Genomic DNA, 14,552 nt, shown 5'->3' on the forward strand with positions numbered 1-14,552 from the left:
TTGACCGGGGACCCTGAGAGCGACACGTCAGTGGGCGGGCGGGTGCTCTAACCACTGGGCAGCACCGGCCAGGGTGGTGTGTTCTTCTGTTTTACTGACGAGGAAACCAGGTCACCTTGATGGGCGCCGCTGGGAAGGCGTGCACGGTGTGACTTCGGCCTGGACCCCCCAGCCCCCGTCGGTCCTGGTGACCGCCGCCCTAACGCCACACCTCCCAGGGCTGGAGGTCCGTGGGTGCGGGCGGACGGGACTCGGCGAGTCCTGGCCCCTGGGTGGAGGGACGCGGCGTCGGGCCGTCGGCTGCGTGCGGACAGTCTTCCCGTGTCGTCCGGCCGACCTGGAGTTCCCTTGGTTCCCGACGGGCGGCCGGCTGACACTGGACGGCGGCGGTGTTGGCTTCCTTCTCGCACACAGATCTTCAAGTTGCTACAGGCCCCGTTCACAGACTGCGGGGACGGCCCGATGCTGCGGCTGGAGGAGCTGGGCGACCAGCGGCACGCCCCATTCCGGCACATCTGCCGGCTCTGCTACCGGGTCCTCCGGCACTCGCAGCAGGACTACCGGAAGAACCAGGTGGGTGCGGGGGGCGGGGCGGCGGCTCCCCCGGGGTCCAGGATCTCCTGGGAGCGCCAAGGGGCACATGTGCATTTTTTTAAATACATATTTTTATCGGTTTCAGAGAGGAAGGGAGAGGGGGAGAGAGAGACATCAATGATGAGAGAGAGTCCAGCGGCCTCCTGCACGCCCCACCCTCGGGATCAAGCCCACAACCCGGGCATGTGCCCTGGCCGGGAATCGAACCCTGACCTCCTGGTTTGTAGGTTGATGCTCAACCCCTGAGCCACCCGGCCGGGCGTGTGTGCGTTTCTTTGACAGCTGGGGAACAGTTCGTTGTTAAGTTTGCTCTTGGAAAGGAAACGGAGCTTTTGTGAGCCTGGGAAGATGGAGTTGAGTCCTGAAGAAGGAAACCTGAGAATTTCCCTCTGCAGCCGCCTTGCGCGGCCCCCCTCCCCCTTTATTTAATATTGATTTCAGAGAGGAAAGGAGAGGGGGAGAGATAGAGACATCAGTGATGAGAGAGCATCATTGATCGGCTGCCTCCTGCACACCCCCTATTGGAGATTGAGCCCACAACCCAGGCATGTACCCTTGACCAGAATCGAACCCGGGACCCTTCAGTCTACAGGCTGATGCTCTATCCACTGAGCCATAGCAGCCGGGAAGAGGTCGCCCTTTCCGACATGGGTGGTGTGTTTGCAGTAGTTCTTACCGCGTGGTCCTTTAAGGCTTCGAACGTGATGCCATGTGTTTGTACTTGAGGTGCTGGACGAGGGGACGGGCCAGGTCCCCGTGGGGCCAAGCTGGACGGTGGGGGGTGTCAGCCCGCCGCTCGGAATGGCGCGCAACATAAAACTTAGGATTCCTTATTTTCTGGAATGTTCCATACAATATTTTTGGACCATGGTGCACCCAGGCCACTGAAGCTGCGGAAAGCGGGATCTCGGATCCGGGGGACCCTGTCCTGCGGGACGATGCTTTCGTCACGGACTCAGCTTTCGTTTTTAAGCCTCGACTGCCCTGGATCCAGCCTTGAAATTCGAATTCTTCTCTGTCATTCATGGTTCTTGTTTTGTCATCGTAAAGAGTGTTGATCTTCAGCAAAGCAAAGCCCCAGAGGGTTAGACACAAGCTTGTTAGCAAGGATTTCTAAGCAGTCGAGCTGCCGTCGCTATTGCGTAGACGCGAAGCCCCGTGTGCCGAGGGCGCCATGGGCATGGCCCGGACAGGTGGCTGCTGGCTCTGGGGTGCCTTCCGGCCCCGCCCGGCGCTGCCGCCACGTCGTGCCGAGGAGGTTTATTCTGCTCCGTCTCCGGCTCCCCGTGAGGAGCCTCGGGGCCCGTGTGTCCCAGGGCGGCGAGCCTGCCCACGAGGAAGCTGGCCCGTCCCCTGGGCCGCGTGCCCGACGGCGGTAGTTTGTCCCGAAGGCTCGCTGCTCCCCCCGCAGCCCGTTGAGGGGGCCCTGGGAGGCCCCGTCCGCCGCGTTCACCCTGAGCACGTTCCAGGATTTAGAACTGAATTTTAAAAAGGGGGAGGCTGGTTTTTAGAAATGAAAAATTTAAAAATGGGGGGGTGGGGCTTGAGCTTGGAGCCGGCACTGGGTCTGTGGGGCCGGAGACGTGTTTGCGTAGAAACTAATGCTCGGAAGCGGCTTCCTCGAGTTTGCAGTGTCTCCTGGCTGTGCTGTCTGATCCCCAAAGAGAGGGCCCTTCCTGCCTTTAAAGGGGTGTTTTCCCCTCAGACAGCACAGAGGGGACCGTTGTTCTAGAAATCCCGTCTTCCTCGGCGCAGAGCCACGGGGCCCGGTTCAGTCCCCTTGAATGAGGCGTAAAACCAGAGCGGAAACAGCTCTCAACCTTTTGGCAAATAAGTCACGGCATTGACATTCATGCCGTGCCCTTGAGCAGAGGCCCTTCTGAGATGCGGGGCATTTTGCCGAATCCCTTTTGCGGGGCAGGTTGAGGGAAACGGGGCCGAGGGCGTAAGCTTCGGGGCGCCGTGGAGGGGAGGTGCCCGGTCGCGCCCCCGGGGCAGGCGTCCCTGATGCCGATGCCGCGGCCGGTACCCTGGGCTCCCCGTGCCCCGCGCTGAACCCCCCTCCCTCCTAGGAGTACATCGCCAAGCAGTTCGGCTTCATGCAGAAGCAGATCGGCTACGACGTGCTGGCCGAGGACACCATCACCGCCCTGCTGCACAACAACCGCAAGCTGCTGGAGAAGCACATCACGGCGGCCGAGATCGACACCTTCGTCAGCCTCGTGCGCAAGAACCGGGAGCCCAGGTGAGGCCGCGGGAGGTGTGGTCCCCGCCGGGGTCCCGGACGGAGCTGTGCCTGGCCTGCCTTTCATCTGGGCAGGGGCCCAGCGGACCGGCTGCGTCGTGGGGAGAACGTGGTACTGGGAGGAGGGAGGCCTGGGCCGCCAGCGGGGGGCCCTGGCCGTCCTCCGAGCTGGAAGCTCCTCTTCTGCTAACGGGAAGTGGGGGGGGCGGGGGGTGCTGTGGAAACTCCGTGGAGATGGAAACTCGATGGGGAGGGTGCCCGAAGTACCGGCCGGGGTCGGTGCTCAGCAGTGACCTGCTGGCCTGTCAGTCACCCGCTAGCACCGGGTATCAGTCCTAGCCCTCTCCCCAGTCGCACCAGCAGAGTCTTTGGTGAGCTTGGCTGCCCCTGGAGTGTTAGTAGTGGCATCATTGTCCCGTAGAATCCCGTCTCCTCGCGCTGCTCTCCCCTCCCCACTCTCGTCCCTCCTCTGCCTCCTGTGAGAGCCACACACCAGTGACGTGTGAGAGTGTGCAGGGTGGGCGTCACACACGATCCCCTTGAACAGCTGAGCGTGTTGTTGAAAAGTGACTCCTCCCGCCCATAAAAATATCAGTTCTTTGAAAATATTTTTATTGATGTCAGAGAGGAAGGGAGAGGGAGAGGGAGAGGGAGAGAGAGAGAGAGAGAGAGAGAGAGAGAGAGAGAGAGAGAAACATCAGTGATGAGAAAGATTCATGGATTGGCTGCCTCCTGCACGCCCCACACTGGGGATCGAGCCCGTAACCCGGGCATGTGCCCTGACCGGGCATCGAACCATGACCTCCTGGCTCATAGGTCAATGCTCAATCACTGAGCCATACGGTCGGGCAAACAACTTTTTATGGAGCATTCTCCTGGGCCAGGGAGTGAGCCAATTACACCTTTCACACGCATTATCTCACTGAGTCCTCGGACGCACCCTCTGAGGTCACACGTTACACTTTTCTGTGGATGGGGAAACTGAGGCACAGAGAGGCGAAGTGATTTCCGTGGGGGATGGTACAAACGAGGACGTGGTGAATAAGAACCACACTGGGGCCCTGACCGGTGTGGCTCAGTGGATAGAGCATCGGCCTGTGGGTGGACTCAAGGGTCCTAGGTTCGATTCCGGTCAAGGGCATGTGCCTTGGTTGCGGACACATCCCCAGTAGGGGGTGTGCAGAGGGCGGCTGATCGATGCTTCTCTCTCATCGATGTTTCTAACTCTCTATCCCTCTCCCTTCCTCTCTGTGAAAAATCAATAAAAAATATTAAAAAAAAAATAAGAATCACGCTGGGGGTGCGCTCAGCGCCTCGTCCCCACCACCCCAGGGACCACTCTTCCCTCAGTCCTCCTCTCCATTGGCGCCATGGGCACTGGCACCCAGACCTGAAATCTCACCTCTCCTGCCACCGTGCGTCAGATCCGTCCCCGGGAGAGATCGGGCTCCCCGAGCCGCACCCCGCTCCGCGCACAGGACATGCGTGTCGCTCTCTGTCTCCCGCAGGTTCTTGGATTACCTGTCGGACCTGTGTGTGTCCATGAACAAGTCCATCCCGGTGACCCAGGAGCTCATCTGCAAAGCGGTGCTCAACCCAACCAACGCCGACATCCTCATCGAGACCAAGTGCGTGGGGAGCGGAGGCCAGGGGCTCGGGGGGCCTGCACGTGTGGGCGGGAAAGCCGAACCCCGGATTCTGCAGACGGGTCTGCAGTGGGCCAGCCCCCTGGGCACAAGGGGTCACTTTACACGCCGGTTTCAGAGGAACGCAAGCTCACCTGGGAGCGTTCGACACACGCCCGGTTTAATTTTAAGAGTTGGAAGTCCTGGGAGGATAATCATCCCTTTTAAGTTTTAGAGGAGGTGCCAGTTTGGCGTCGATAGAAATCCGTGTTGGGAAAGGATTTCAAGGGATCTCCGCTCATAAGGGTTCATTGGGGTCCAGAGGCGTTTGGGTTAATAGCAGTGACTCATTGTCGGGAAGGAGCGTTTCCCGAGAAGTACAGGGCCAGTGATATGGACAAGGTTGTGTTTTAAACCCCAAAGCTAGATTGTGCCCGGAATCAGTGATTTGTGTTTGCTTGTTGCTCAGGCATAACTTAATGTTGGGTTTGGGCCAGTGCCGTGCTGGCCAACCTTGGCATTTTCCTGTTGGGGTCGGTCCGTGTGTTCTGGGGTGTTAGCATCCCTGCCTGCCCTCCCTCCCCCCTGGGAGCCCATGGTGCCTCCGCCCACTCCTCACGTCAAACGGAAGGTCTCAGGCATCGCAGGTCACCTGGCTGGGAGCCGGGGGGGTGGGGTGGGGGGTAAAGCACGTGCAGAAGCTTGTGTTCGGCTCTTTTGTGGTTCTGCCCGCGGCGGGAGAAGATGCTTTCTGGGTCGTCACGTGAAGCCCCGAGCCATGGCCTCGCAGCAGCCGAGGGAGGTTGGCGAGGTTCCCAGGCTGACGCCTGTCCCGCCCGTTCCTTTCCCAGGCTGGTCCTTTCCCGCTTCGAGTTCGAAGGGGTGTCCTCGGGGGAGAGCGCCCTGGAGGCGGGCGAGGACGAGGAGGAGGTGTGGCTGTTCTGGAGGGACAGCAGCAAGGAGATCCGCAGCAAGAGCGTGCGGGAGCTGGCGCAGGACGCCAAGGAGGGCCAGAAGGAGGACCGCGACGTGCTCAGCTACTACCGGTGAGCGCGGGCGCCGGGGCGGAGGCGTCCGTCGGTGCTGGGTGGTGGTCACTCGGGCGATCACTGGTGCCCTCGGGCGTCCAGCACCAAGACGATGCAGTTGAGACGTTGAGTGTGAGGGTTCGGCCACACCTGCACGGCCATCGCATCTGGTGTGGCCGGGTCAGAAGACGGACGTGAGCTGGCGTCACCGGTGCAGGTCCTCCGTGACCAGCCTTTCGCAGTAGCGAAGAGGCCTTCTGCCTGGGTTCACATCCCGGCCTCGCTACTCATTCGCTTTTTGACGTTGGTCAAGTTATAGATCTCTCTGTGCCCCAATATCTCCCTTTAAAAAAAAAAGTTTTTAGAGAGAGATAGGAAGGGAGAGAGAGAGAAACATCGATCAGCTGCCTCCTGCACACCCCCTGCTAGGGATCGAGCCCACAACCCAGGCACGTGCCCCGACCGGGAATCACACCCACAATCCTTAGCAGAGAGAGCAGGGAAGTGTGTGTGTATGTACACATTTTATCTGTATCTGTACACAGATGTCTATTTCTCTATCAGTCTATATGAACATGTAATAAGAGCCATGAGTTCCCATTGGTACTTAGGTTCCATCCCAGCACCGCAGGGTTATTCCAGAGCCTCCTCCCCCTTGTCCGACGGGGAGACACCTGGCCTCGCCCGGGCTTTACCTGTGGGCTCAGTGGGCACCCCTCCGTCACCTCCTCCAACCCGGAGTCTCCTGCGTCCCGGCTCTCAGGCCACCTCAGGGGAAGAGAAGGGAAAGGAAAAGAAGGAAAGAAAACCAAGAAATGCTTTTACAAAGGAAGGGAAGGAAAGATGCCGGAGCAAGTAGAACCAGCAGTTTCCGGGCTCGGCTACGGCCCGTCGTCTGGACCCGGCGGTCAGTCGGAAGCCTGTATTTGCCCCGTGGAAGCTGATTGCTTCCTTCTTTCACGTTACACGTATGTTTATTTTTTTTATTTTTTATTTTTTTTAATATATATTTTATTGACTTTTTACAGAGAGGAAGGGAGAGGGATAAAGAGTTAGAAACATCGATGAGAGAGAAATATCGATCAGCTGCCTCCTGCACACCCCCTACTGGGGATGTGCCCGCAACCAAGGTACATGCCCTTGACCGGAATCGAACCTGGGACCCTTTAGTCCGCAGGCTGACGCTCTATCCACCAAGCCAAACCGGTTTCGGCCGTATGTTTATTTTTTTAATGCTTGATGAGCCTTCTCCTGAGAATGAGAAACGGTGCCTCACGGTCAAGTTCAGGAGTTAACAGGTCACGCGAGATCGGATGAGGAAGGAAGCAAAAGGCGTTGTGAGGTGCCCCTGTAGTTTACACCATGTTTCGATGTGTGTGAGAGTCAAAGAGGAGACATACATGAGACCCTAAAGGAATTAGAACATTGCTAATGAGACTCACACGGGCAATATCGTCACCTTTTCCTACGTGGTCTCTGACCTACTGAATGGAAACGCAGCTACAGAAGTAGACAACCATTTTCAGGCTGACATCTCCCCCCCATTTGTTTTATAAAATAAACATGGCAGATGGAATCAGGTAGTCACGTCATCCCTCCAGCTGAGCAGGGGGGCACGTGTGACGCTGGCCTGGCTTCCCCTGCCCCTTTCCCCGCGAGGTCCAGGGCGGGACTCTGGTGTACGGAGCAGTTTAGGGCTGTGGATGTGTGAGTCCTCAGGCCACACGTCACTGCTGTGAAACCCGGGGCTACCCGGACTGTCCTGCCTTGTACCCCGCTCATCCTCAGTGATTTCGGGGCGTGAGCTCTATGTCGTTTTTTTTTCCTCCAGGTACCAGCTGAACCTCTTCGCCAGGATGTGTCTGGACCGCCAGTACCTGGCCATCAACGAGATCTCCGGCCAGCTGGACGTGGACCTCATTCTGCGCTGCATGTCGGACGAGAATCTGCCCTACGACCTGAGGGCCTCCTTCTGCCGCCTCATGCTCCACATGCACGTGGACCGAGACCCACAGGAGCAGGTCACACCTGTGAAGTACGCCCGCCTCTGGTCCGAGATCCCATCGGAGATCGCCATTGATGAGTGAGTGGCCTCTTCGTCTAGTCCCCACCCCTCTTCACCTAGTCCACTTCCCTCTTTGCCTTTCCCCGCCCCCCCCCCCCCCGCCCTTTGCCTTGTCCCCGCCCCTCTTCGCCCAGTCTCCGCCCCTCTGCGCCCAGTCCCTGCCCCCCTTCACCTTGTCCCACCCCCCTTCACCTTGTCCCATCCTGACCTGTGGGCCCCCTTCAGCCTCATGTTCATGCTGTTCCATGTAATAAACCGCATGTGGTCCCGTTAAGTCTCGTCAACCACAGACAACAGTTGAAGTTACTTTTTCTAAGCTTAACATGAAACGGAGGGCAAAGAGGGATTTTTTCAAGAATGTAAAAGATGGCACGATTGTATTTTTATATCTTGCTCATCTCTCTTATTCAACAAATAACGGTGTCCACTGGCCGCCGGTAGGAGTCTACCCGTAGGAACCAGGACACTGTCTGCCCGCTAGTGGGGAAAGAGAAAGGACTAAGATAGAGGTCTGGTGACAGGGGCTATGGGGAAAGAAAGCGGGAGAGGATGGGGGTGTGGGGCGCTGTTCACTCCCTGGGCAGAGCTGAAACCCTCTCTCCCCTCCCCTCCAGCTATGACAGCAACGGGGCCTCCAAAGATGAAATTAAGGAGAGGTTCGCACAGACCATGGAGTTTGTGGAGGAGTACCTCCGAGACGTGGTGTGTCAGAGGTTCCCTTTCTCGGATAAGGAGAAGAACAAGCTGACGTTCGAGGTAACTGGCGAGGGATGATCGGGTGTCTCGCCGGCCCCTCCTCGGCCGTCTTTCTGCGGGGTGCAGAGGAGACGGTTCAGATTTCCACCGCGATCCTCGGGTTTTGTCATAGAAAGGGTTCGGCTCAGTTTTGTTTCCCGAATAAAGTGGATGCAGCCCCTGGCCGCCGGTGGCCTTGCTACCAGGAGAAATGCACAGGTGACCTGAGGCGTGCGGGGGAGGGGAGACCTGAGGCCTCCGTACGTCACCCTATTAAAGACGACAGGACAGAGCGCCCTGCTCCGTCTGTCGCAGAGACCCCCCGCCCCCCCCCCAGGACGTCACCCGTGTCCCCGTGGGGTCCGCGTGCTTCTCTGCGCGACGCTTGGCCTTTGAGGAGTTGTGTCTGCGAGGTCACAGGCTGCAGTCCGTGCCCCTGTCGAGGGGACTCGCTCGCCCGGGGTTGTCTTGGGGGATCTACACAGACCAGCCGACGAGGCCCACTCTCAGGAACTAGCTCTCAGAGCAGATCAGTCGCTGCAGGTTTTCATTTGTTATATCTTCTTCCTAATGAAACAAAGTGAAATTTGATCAGAAATGGTAAGCGAGACGTAGGTCTCATCGTGAGGAAGGCGGGACTCGGGCGTTGATGAGCTGGTCGGTGTAAAGTGGACCCGGAGGACACAGTATTTAATGCCACCTTCCTCTCTCTCTCTCTCTCTCTCTCTCTCTCTCTCTCTCTCTCTCTCTCTCTCTCTCTATCTCTCTCTATCTCTCTCTATCTCTATCTCTCTCTCTCCCTTTTCATACGATAGGTTGTAAACTTAGCGAGGAATCTCATCTACTTTGGTTTCTACAACTTCTCTGACCTCCTGCGATTAACCAAAATCCTCCTGGCCATCCTGGACTGCGTGCACGTGACCACCATCTTCCCCATCAGCAAGATGGCGAAGGGAGAAGAGAACAAAGGTGGGGGCGGGGCGGGGCGCTGAGCCAGGAGTGGCTGTGCGGCCCCAGGGCAGCCTTCACCCGGGTGTCCTGTCCTTTCTTTTTTAAAAAGTATTTCTTTAATATATTTTTATTGGTTTCAGAGAGGGAGAGGGAGAGAGAGAGAGAAACATGAATGATGAGAGAGAATCATGGATTGGCTGCCTCCTGCACGCCCCACACTGGGGATCGAGCCCCCAACCTGGGTATGTGCTCTGACCGGGAATTGAACTGTGACCTCCTGTTCATGGGTCGATGCTCAACCTCTGAGCCACGCCGGCCTGGCCTGGCCTTTCTTCTCGACTGAAACTGCAAACATTTCAAAGATAAAGAGAGAATAGGGCTTTAGACACCCAGAGGCCCACAGCTTAGTCAGAGACGATTCACATTTTTATGTGTTTCCTTTATGTTTACGTATGAGTTCCTGTGTATTCTGCTGAGCCATTTGAAGGGAGGTGGCCAGTCACATTTGGCAGGTGGATTAGTACACAAAATGCTCCTGTGGGGATTTCACACCACCTGTGTCCCTGCTCCCGGAAGTCCCTAGTGTTCGATGGGCATTAACCTTTTCAGGTCCCCAGGGTCCTAAGAATGTACTGGAACAGAGACGTGTTATTAAATAACGTGTCTAAGGGAGCTCATGGCCCGTGCCAGGCCCCTCGGAGCGCTCTGTAGGGGCGTTGCCACGACCGATGTCTGTCCCAGCCCCTCTGGGCAGTCACATGATTGGGTCCATCCCCGGGGCCGGGAACTGAGTACCCAGGACGGGGTCATGACCCAGGTCTGTCCCAGCCCCTCTGGGCAGTCACATGATGCGGTCCATCCCCGGGGCCGGGGAGCTGAGGACCCAGGACGGGGTCATGACCCAGGTCTGTCCGGCCCCTCTGGGCAGTCACATGATTGGGTCCATCCCCATGGCCGGGGAGCTGAAGACCCAGGACGGGGTCACGACCCAGGTCTGTCCGGCCCCTCCAGGCAGCAACGTGATGCGGTCCATCCACGGGGTCGGGGAGCTGATGACCCAGGTGGTGCTGCGGGGAGGGGGCTTCTTGCCCGTGACCCCCATGGCCACCGCCCCCGAAGGCAACGTGAAGCAGGCGGAGCCGGAGAAGGAGGACATCATGGTCATGGACACCAAGCTGAAGATCATCGAGATCCTGCAGGTAGCCCTCCGCCCGAGGTGCAGACGATGCGTGTGTGGGTGGGTGGCGGCCCCCAAGGGGGGCGGCTGCCTTCGGGGAAGGGGATGGCGGTAAATGCCCGGCTCAGCCTCAGGTGGCACTTAGGGGCCAGCCCTTCATCCCTCTCCGGTCATCCTCCCCCTCCCCCCCACGTGCCCGTTTCCCTCCAGGGTTGCATTCGGTGCCTGCTGACACAGGTGATGCTGGTGGAGGCGGGGAGAGGGGCTTACAGGCCGGTTGCTAGGTTAGCTGCCGGATGCTGCAATCGGCACTAAAGCTGAGGGGCTGCCCACACCAGCCTGAGGCTGCGGTGACCTGCAGTCCACGCCCGACGCTGGGCTCGCTCGGTGCTCCCGGTGACTGGTGCCGCGGCCCGCAGGCCCCGCGCGCCCAGCGGCCTGTGACCGATCTGTTCTGTTTCCGCCTGAACCTGTAGTTTATCTTGAACGTGAGGCTGGACTACAGGATCTCCTGCCTCCTGTGCATATTTAAGCGCGAGTTCGACGAGAGCAACTCCCAGACGTCGGAGGCGTCCTCGGGCAGCAACAGCCAGGAGGCGCCCGGCAGCGTGCCCGGTGAGTGCGTCCGGGTCGGCGCCGGGCCGGGAGCTCCGATCCATTCAGGGCGTCTTAGAAAGAGGGGGAGGCGAGCAGGTTAGGGGGATCCTTGTATTTTGGACGAGATCCTAGGTGCTTTGGGGCGGGGGATGTTTGAAGGAGCCCAGAGCCTCCTGGGATGGGGCTCACTGCCTTCCATCCTGGGGGTCTGGTCCGAGACGGCCGAGGGTTCCAGTGTGTGGTTACATGAAACGTCAAGTAAAAACCAAACCAGAAACTCCCCAAGAAAACCTATGCCCACCAGCAGCTTTCCCGCCAGCGGACGTTCTTCCTGCCCGGGAAATGGTGGTGAGGGGTCAGGCCGAGGTGGTGGCAGAAAGAACCCTGTCCAGGCCTGAGCCCCTCAGCAGGAGGGCGACCCTGAGGGGTCACGGGGAGGGGCTCCCGCAGTGCCTAGAAAACCGGCCAAGTCATCAGGGCGGGGGGGGGGGGGGTGGTCCTGCACTGTGTGCCCGGGCCGAGCTGGCTCAGCCTCCGGTGGAAAGCTCTAGAAGACGCCAGGTTGACCGTGGGCCGGGAGGGGCAAGGCTCGGCGAGGTGGGCCGCAGCCCGTGCTCAGGCCGGCTGAGCCTGAGGTGCGTGCCCTGGTGTTGCAGGCGCTCTGGACTTCGAACACATTGAGGAGCAAGCGGAGGGCATCTTCGGAGGAAGGCGAGTACTTCCCAGTCCCTGCGTTGGAGGTGGTCCTGAGCCGGGGGGTGGGGGGGAAGGGGGGGGAGGGGGAAGGCAGGGGCAGCCGGAGTCCTCTCCCCGGCTCTCACGGCCCTTCCTCCCCGTGTGCTAGGAGAGCTCGGCCTCTGGTTGAGGTGGTTTTGCTGCTCTCTGTGCTTCTATGTTTTTAAAGATTGTCACTTTTTTAAAGGATGATTTTCAGAGAGAGAGGGAGAGAGAGGAACATCCAGGATGAGAGAGAATCATGGATCGGCTGCCTCCTGCACGCCCCGTACTGGGGATCGAGCCCGCAACCTGGCGTGTGCCCTGAGCGGGAATCGAACCGGTGACCTCCTGGTTCCTGGGTTGCAGCTCGGCCTCTGAGCCACGCCAGCCGGGCTCTTTGGAATCCTCAGTGCTCAGGTCCGAACGATCTCAGCTGGCGTGGGTTGCGTGTGTGTGTTCTGCCTACAAATGAAAGTTTAAGGAGGTGACCCCAAACACACACGAGGGATTTATTTAAATGGTGGGACACAGAGTTGAAAGAAAAAGGTGCCAACCCAGGCGAGTTGGCAACACCGTCCATTTCCGCGCTGTCCTCACGCTCACAACGTAGCTGAAGATGAAACAGTTATTGTGTCCGAGGAGCTAATTAAAAGTCAGGTCACGTGGGGTAGAACAGGTGCTGGAAACCCAAGTGGTGGGGTGTCTAGGCCCACAGTGGGGGGGCAGAGGTGTGGGGTGTCTAGGCCCGCGGTGGGGGGGCAGAGGTGTGGGGTGTCTGGGCCTGCAGTGGCGGCGGGGGGGGCCGGGGGGTGGGGTGTCTGGGCCTGTGGTGGGGGGGCAGAGGTGTGGAGTGTCTGGGCCCGCGGGGAGGGCAGGGGGGCAGGGTGTCTGGTCCTGCGGTGGGGGCGCAGGGAGCAGGGTGCCTGGGTCTGTGGTGGGAGGGGGGCGGGGGGTGGGGTGTCTGGGTCCTTTGGGGGGGTCAGGGGGGCGGGGTGTCAGGGGGGCGGGGTGTCTGGGCCTGTGGTGAAGGGGGAGCCAGGGGGGGTGTCAGGGCCCGTGGTGCAGGGGAGCCAGGGCCTCTGTGGCTCAGCTGCCGCTTCCCTCCCACGTGCCCTGCAGCGAGGAGAACACCCCGCTGGACCTGGACGACCACGGTGGCAGGACCTTCCTCCGGGTCCTGCTGCACCTGACGATGCACGACTACCCGCCCCTGGTGTCGGGGGCCCTGCAGCTGCTCTTCCGGCACTTCAGCCAGCGGCAGGAGGTGCTGCAGGCCTTCAAGCAGGTAGTCAGGCACCTAGCACGTGTGTGTCTATGCACATGCATGTATGTGCATACATGAAGTATGATATATGCATGTGTGCACATGTGTGTTTTATTGTGAGCACATGCGTTTGTGTGCATGTGTGAATTATGGTGCGGCCATGAGTGTGTGCACCTGTGTTTATGCATGTGCGTGTGTGCATCTGCATATGTGTGCGTGCATGCACGTGTGTGCATGTGCATGCGTGTGATCTGCTGTTGCCACTAACGGGTTGCATCCGTCCAGGTTCAGCTGCTGGTCACCAGCCAGGACGTGGACAACTACAAGCAGATCAAGCAGGACCTGGACCAGCTGCGGTCCATCGTGGAGAAGTCCGAGCTCTGGGTGTACAAGGGGCAGGGCCCCGACGAGGCCATGGACGGCGCGTCTGGGGAGAACGAGCACAAGAAGGCAGAGGTGGGTGAGGCCCCGCCGCGCCCCCGACGGAGTGGACGGGCCCCGAAGCAGGTTCCCCCACTCCGGCTCAGGTGCAAACACAGTTGCGGGCTGTCCTCGGACACGGGCGCAGACAGGCGGGCCCCTGGCTGCCGGTCTCCTCGGACCGAGCGCCGGAGCCCAGGTTTCCCATTCCAACCTCGGGCCAGGGCCACTCTCCCCGCCGTGTGGCCCGCCACCTCCCACGTCAGCCAAGCGACGACAGTCAGAAGGGAGTGCGGGCGGCCGGTGGACGCCGGGCAGGAGCCCAGCGCAGCGGGCAGACACCGCAGCCCTGGAGGGGGTGCTGGCCCTGCGAACGCGCACGCAGGCCCCACGGTTGCTGGAAGCGCTCACGCTCCCTCTGGCCCTAGGAGGGGAACAGCAAGGCCCCGAAGCACGAGAGCACGAGCAGCTACAACTACAGGGTGGTCAAGGAGGTGAGTGCGGGCCCCGGTGCGGGGCGAGCCGGAGGCGCCCATCCGCGATTCTCTCTCATCGTTGATGTTTCTCTCGCTCGCTCGCTCTCCCTGCCGCTCTAAAATCAACAAAAATATGTATTTTTTAAACACATACACACGTATGTATAACAAAAGAGAGAGCCCTCTGAAGCCGCCCCACTTACTGTCGAATCCACCGTCCCCGGTGATTCTGGACGTAGATTCAGTTTGATGCCACCCACAGGGGTACCACCTGGTGGAGGCGGTCCCCCGGGTTAGGGTTTTAATGTATTGGGATCCCTTTGGCTTCCCTGCCCCCTCCCCCTCCCCTCCACCCCCTGCAGTCTAGTTTTCTGAGGTTCGTTTCTTTTTAAAAAATTATCTCGAGCTTCGTCGAGGTAAAAATGACCAACTTGTAAAATCTTTAACGCGTACAACGTGACGAAGCGATGATAGACGGACGTGGTGAAAGGCTGTCCGTGTCACTCACATAGTCAGCTCTTTGGGGGGTCAGGGGTGAAGGGTGAGGATGCTTTTAAGGTCTTTGTCTCAGCAAATCACAGGTGAGCGGCACCGTGTCCGCCACGTGGCCACCGCGCCGCACACAGGCCTTCGGAACTGAGACGCCACCGCCCTGTCT

At 59.4% G+C, this 14,552-nt stretch overlaps 1 protein-coding gene across 8 annotated transcripts in view; it reads left to right on the forward strand.

The window, feature by feature from the left end:
• Positions 1–14,552, forward strand: part of ITPR1 (inositol 1,4,5-trisphosphate receptor type 1) — a 189,111-nt gene that overhangs the window by 93,182 nt on the left and 81,377 nt on the right. For all 8 annotated transcript variants that reach the window (XM_080674783.1, XM_080674784.1, XM_080674777.1 and 5 more), the window contains 13 exons: positions 415–573; positions 2,667–2,839; positions 4,348–4,467; positions 5,316–5,510; positions 7,324–7,575; positions 8,172–8,313; positions 9,108–9,261; positions 10,255–10,442; positions 10,897–11,035; positions 11,674–11,728; positions 12,854–13,019; positions 13,284–13,454; positions 13,847–13,912. In XM_080674783.1, the coding sequence (XP_080530909.1) occupies positions 415–573; positions 2,667–2,839; positions 4,348–4,467; positions 5,316–5,510; positions 7,324–7,575; positions 8,172–8,313; positions 9,108–9,261; positions 10,255–10,442; positions 10,897–11,035; positions 11,674–11,728; positions 12,854–13,019; positions 13,284–13,454; positions 13,847–13,912 (1,980 nt within the window). The remainder of the gene's footprint in view (positions 1–414; positions 574–2,666; positions 2,840–4,347; positions 4,468–5,315; positions 5,511–7,323; positions 7,576–8,171; positions 8,314–9,107; positions 9,262–10,254; positions 10,443–10,896; positions 11,036–11,673; positions 11,729–12,853; positions 13,020–13,283; positions 13,455–13,846; positions 13,913–14,552) is intronic.

Source organism: Plecotus auritus (assembly GCF_963455305.1).
Source record: "Plecotus auritus genome assembly, chromosome: 6".
In the NCBI taxonomy this organism is placed as follows: Eukaryota; Metazoa; Chordata; class Mammalia; order Chiroptera; family Vespertilionidae; genus Plecotus; species Plecotus auritus.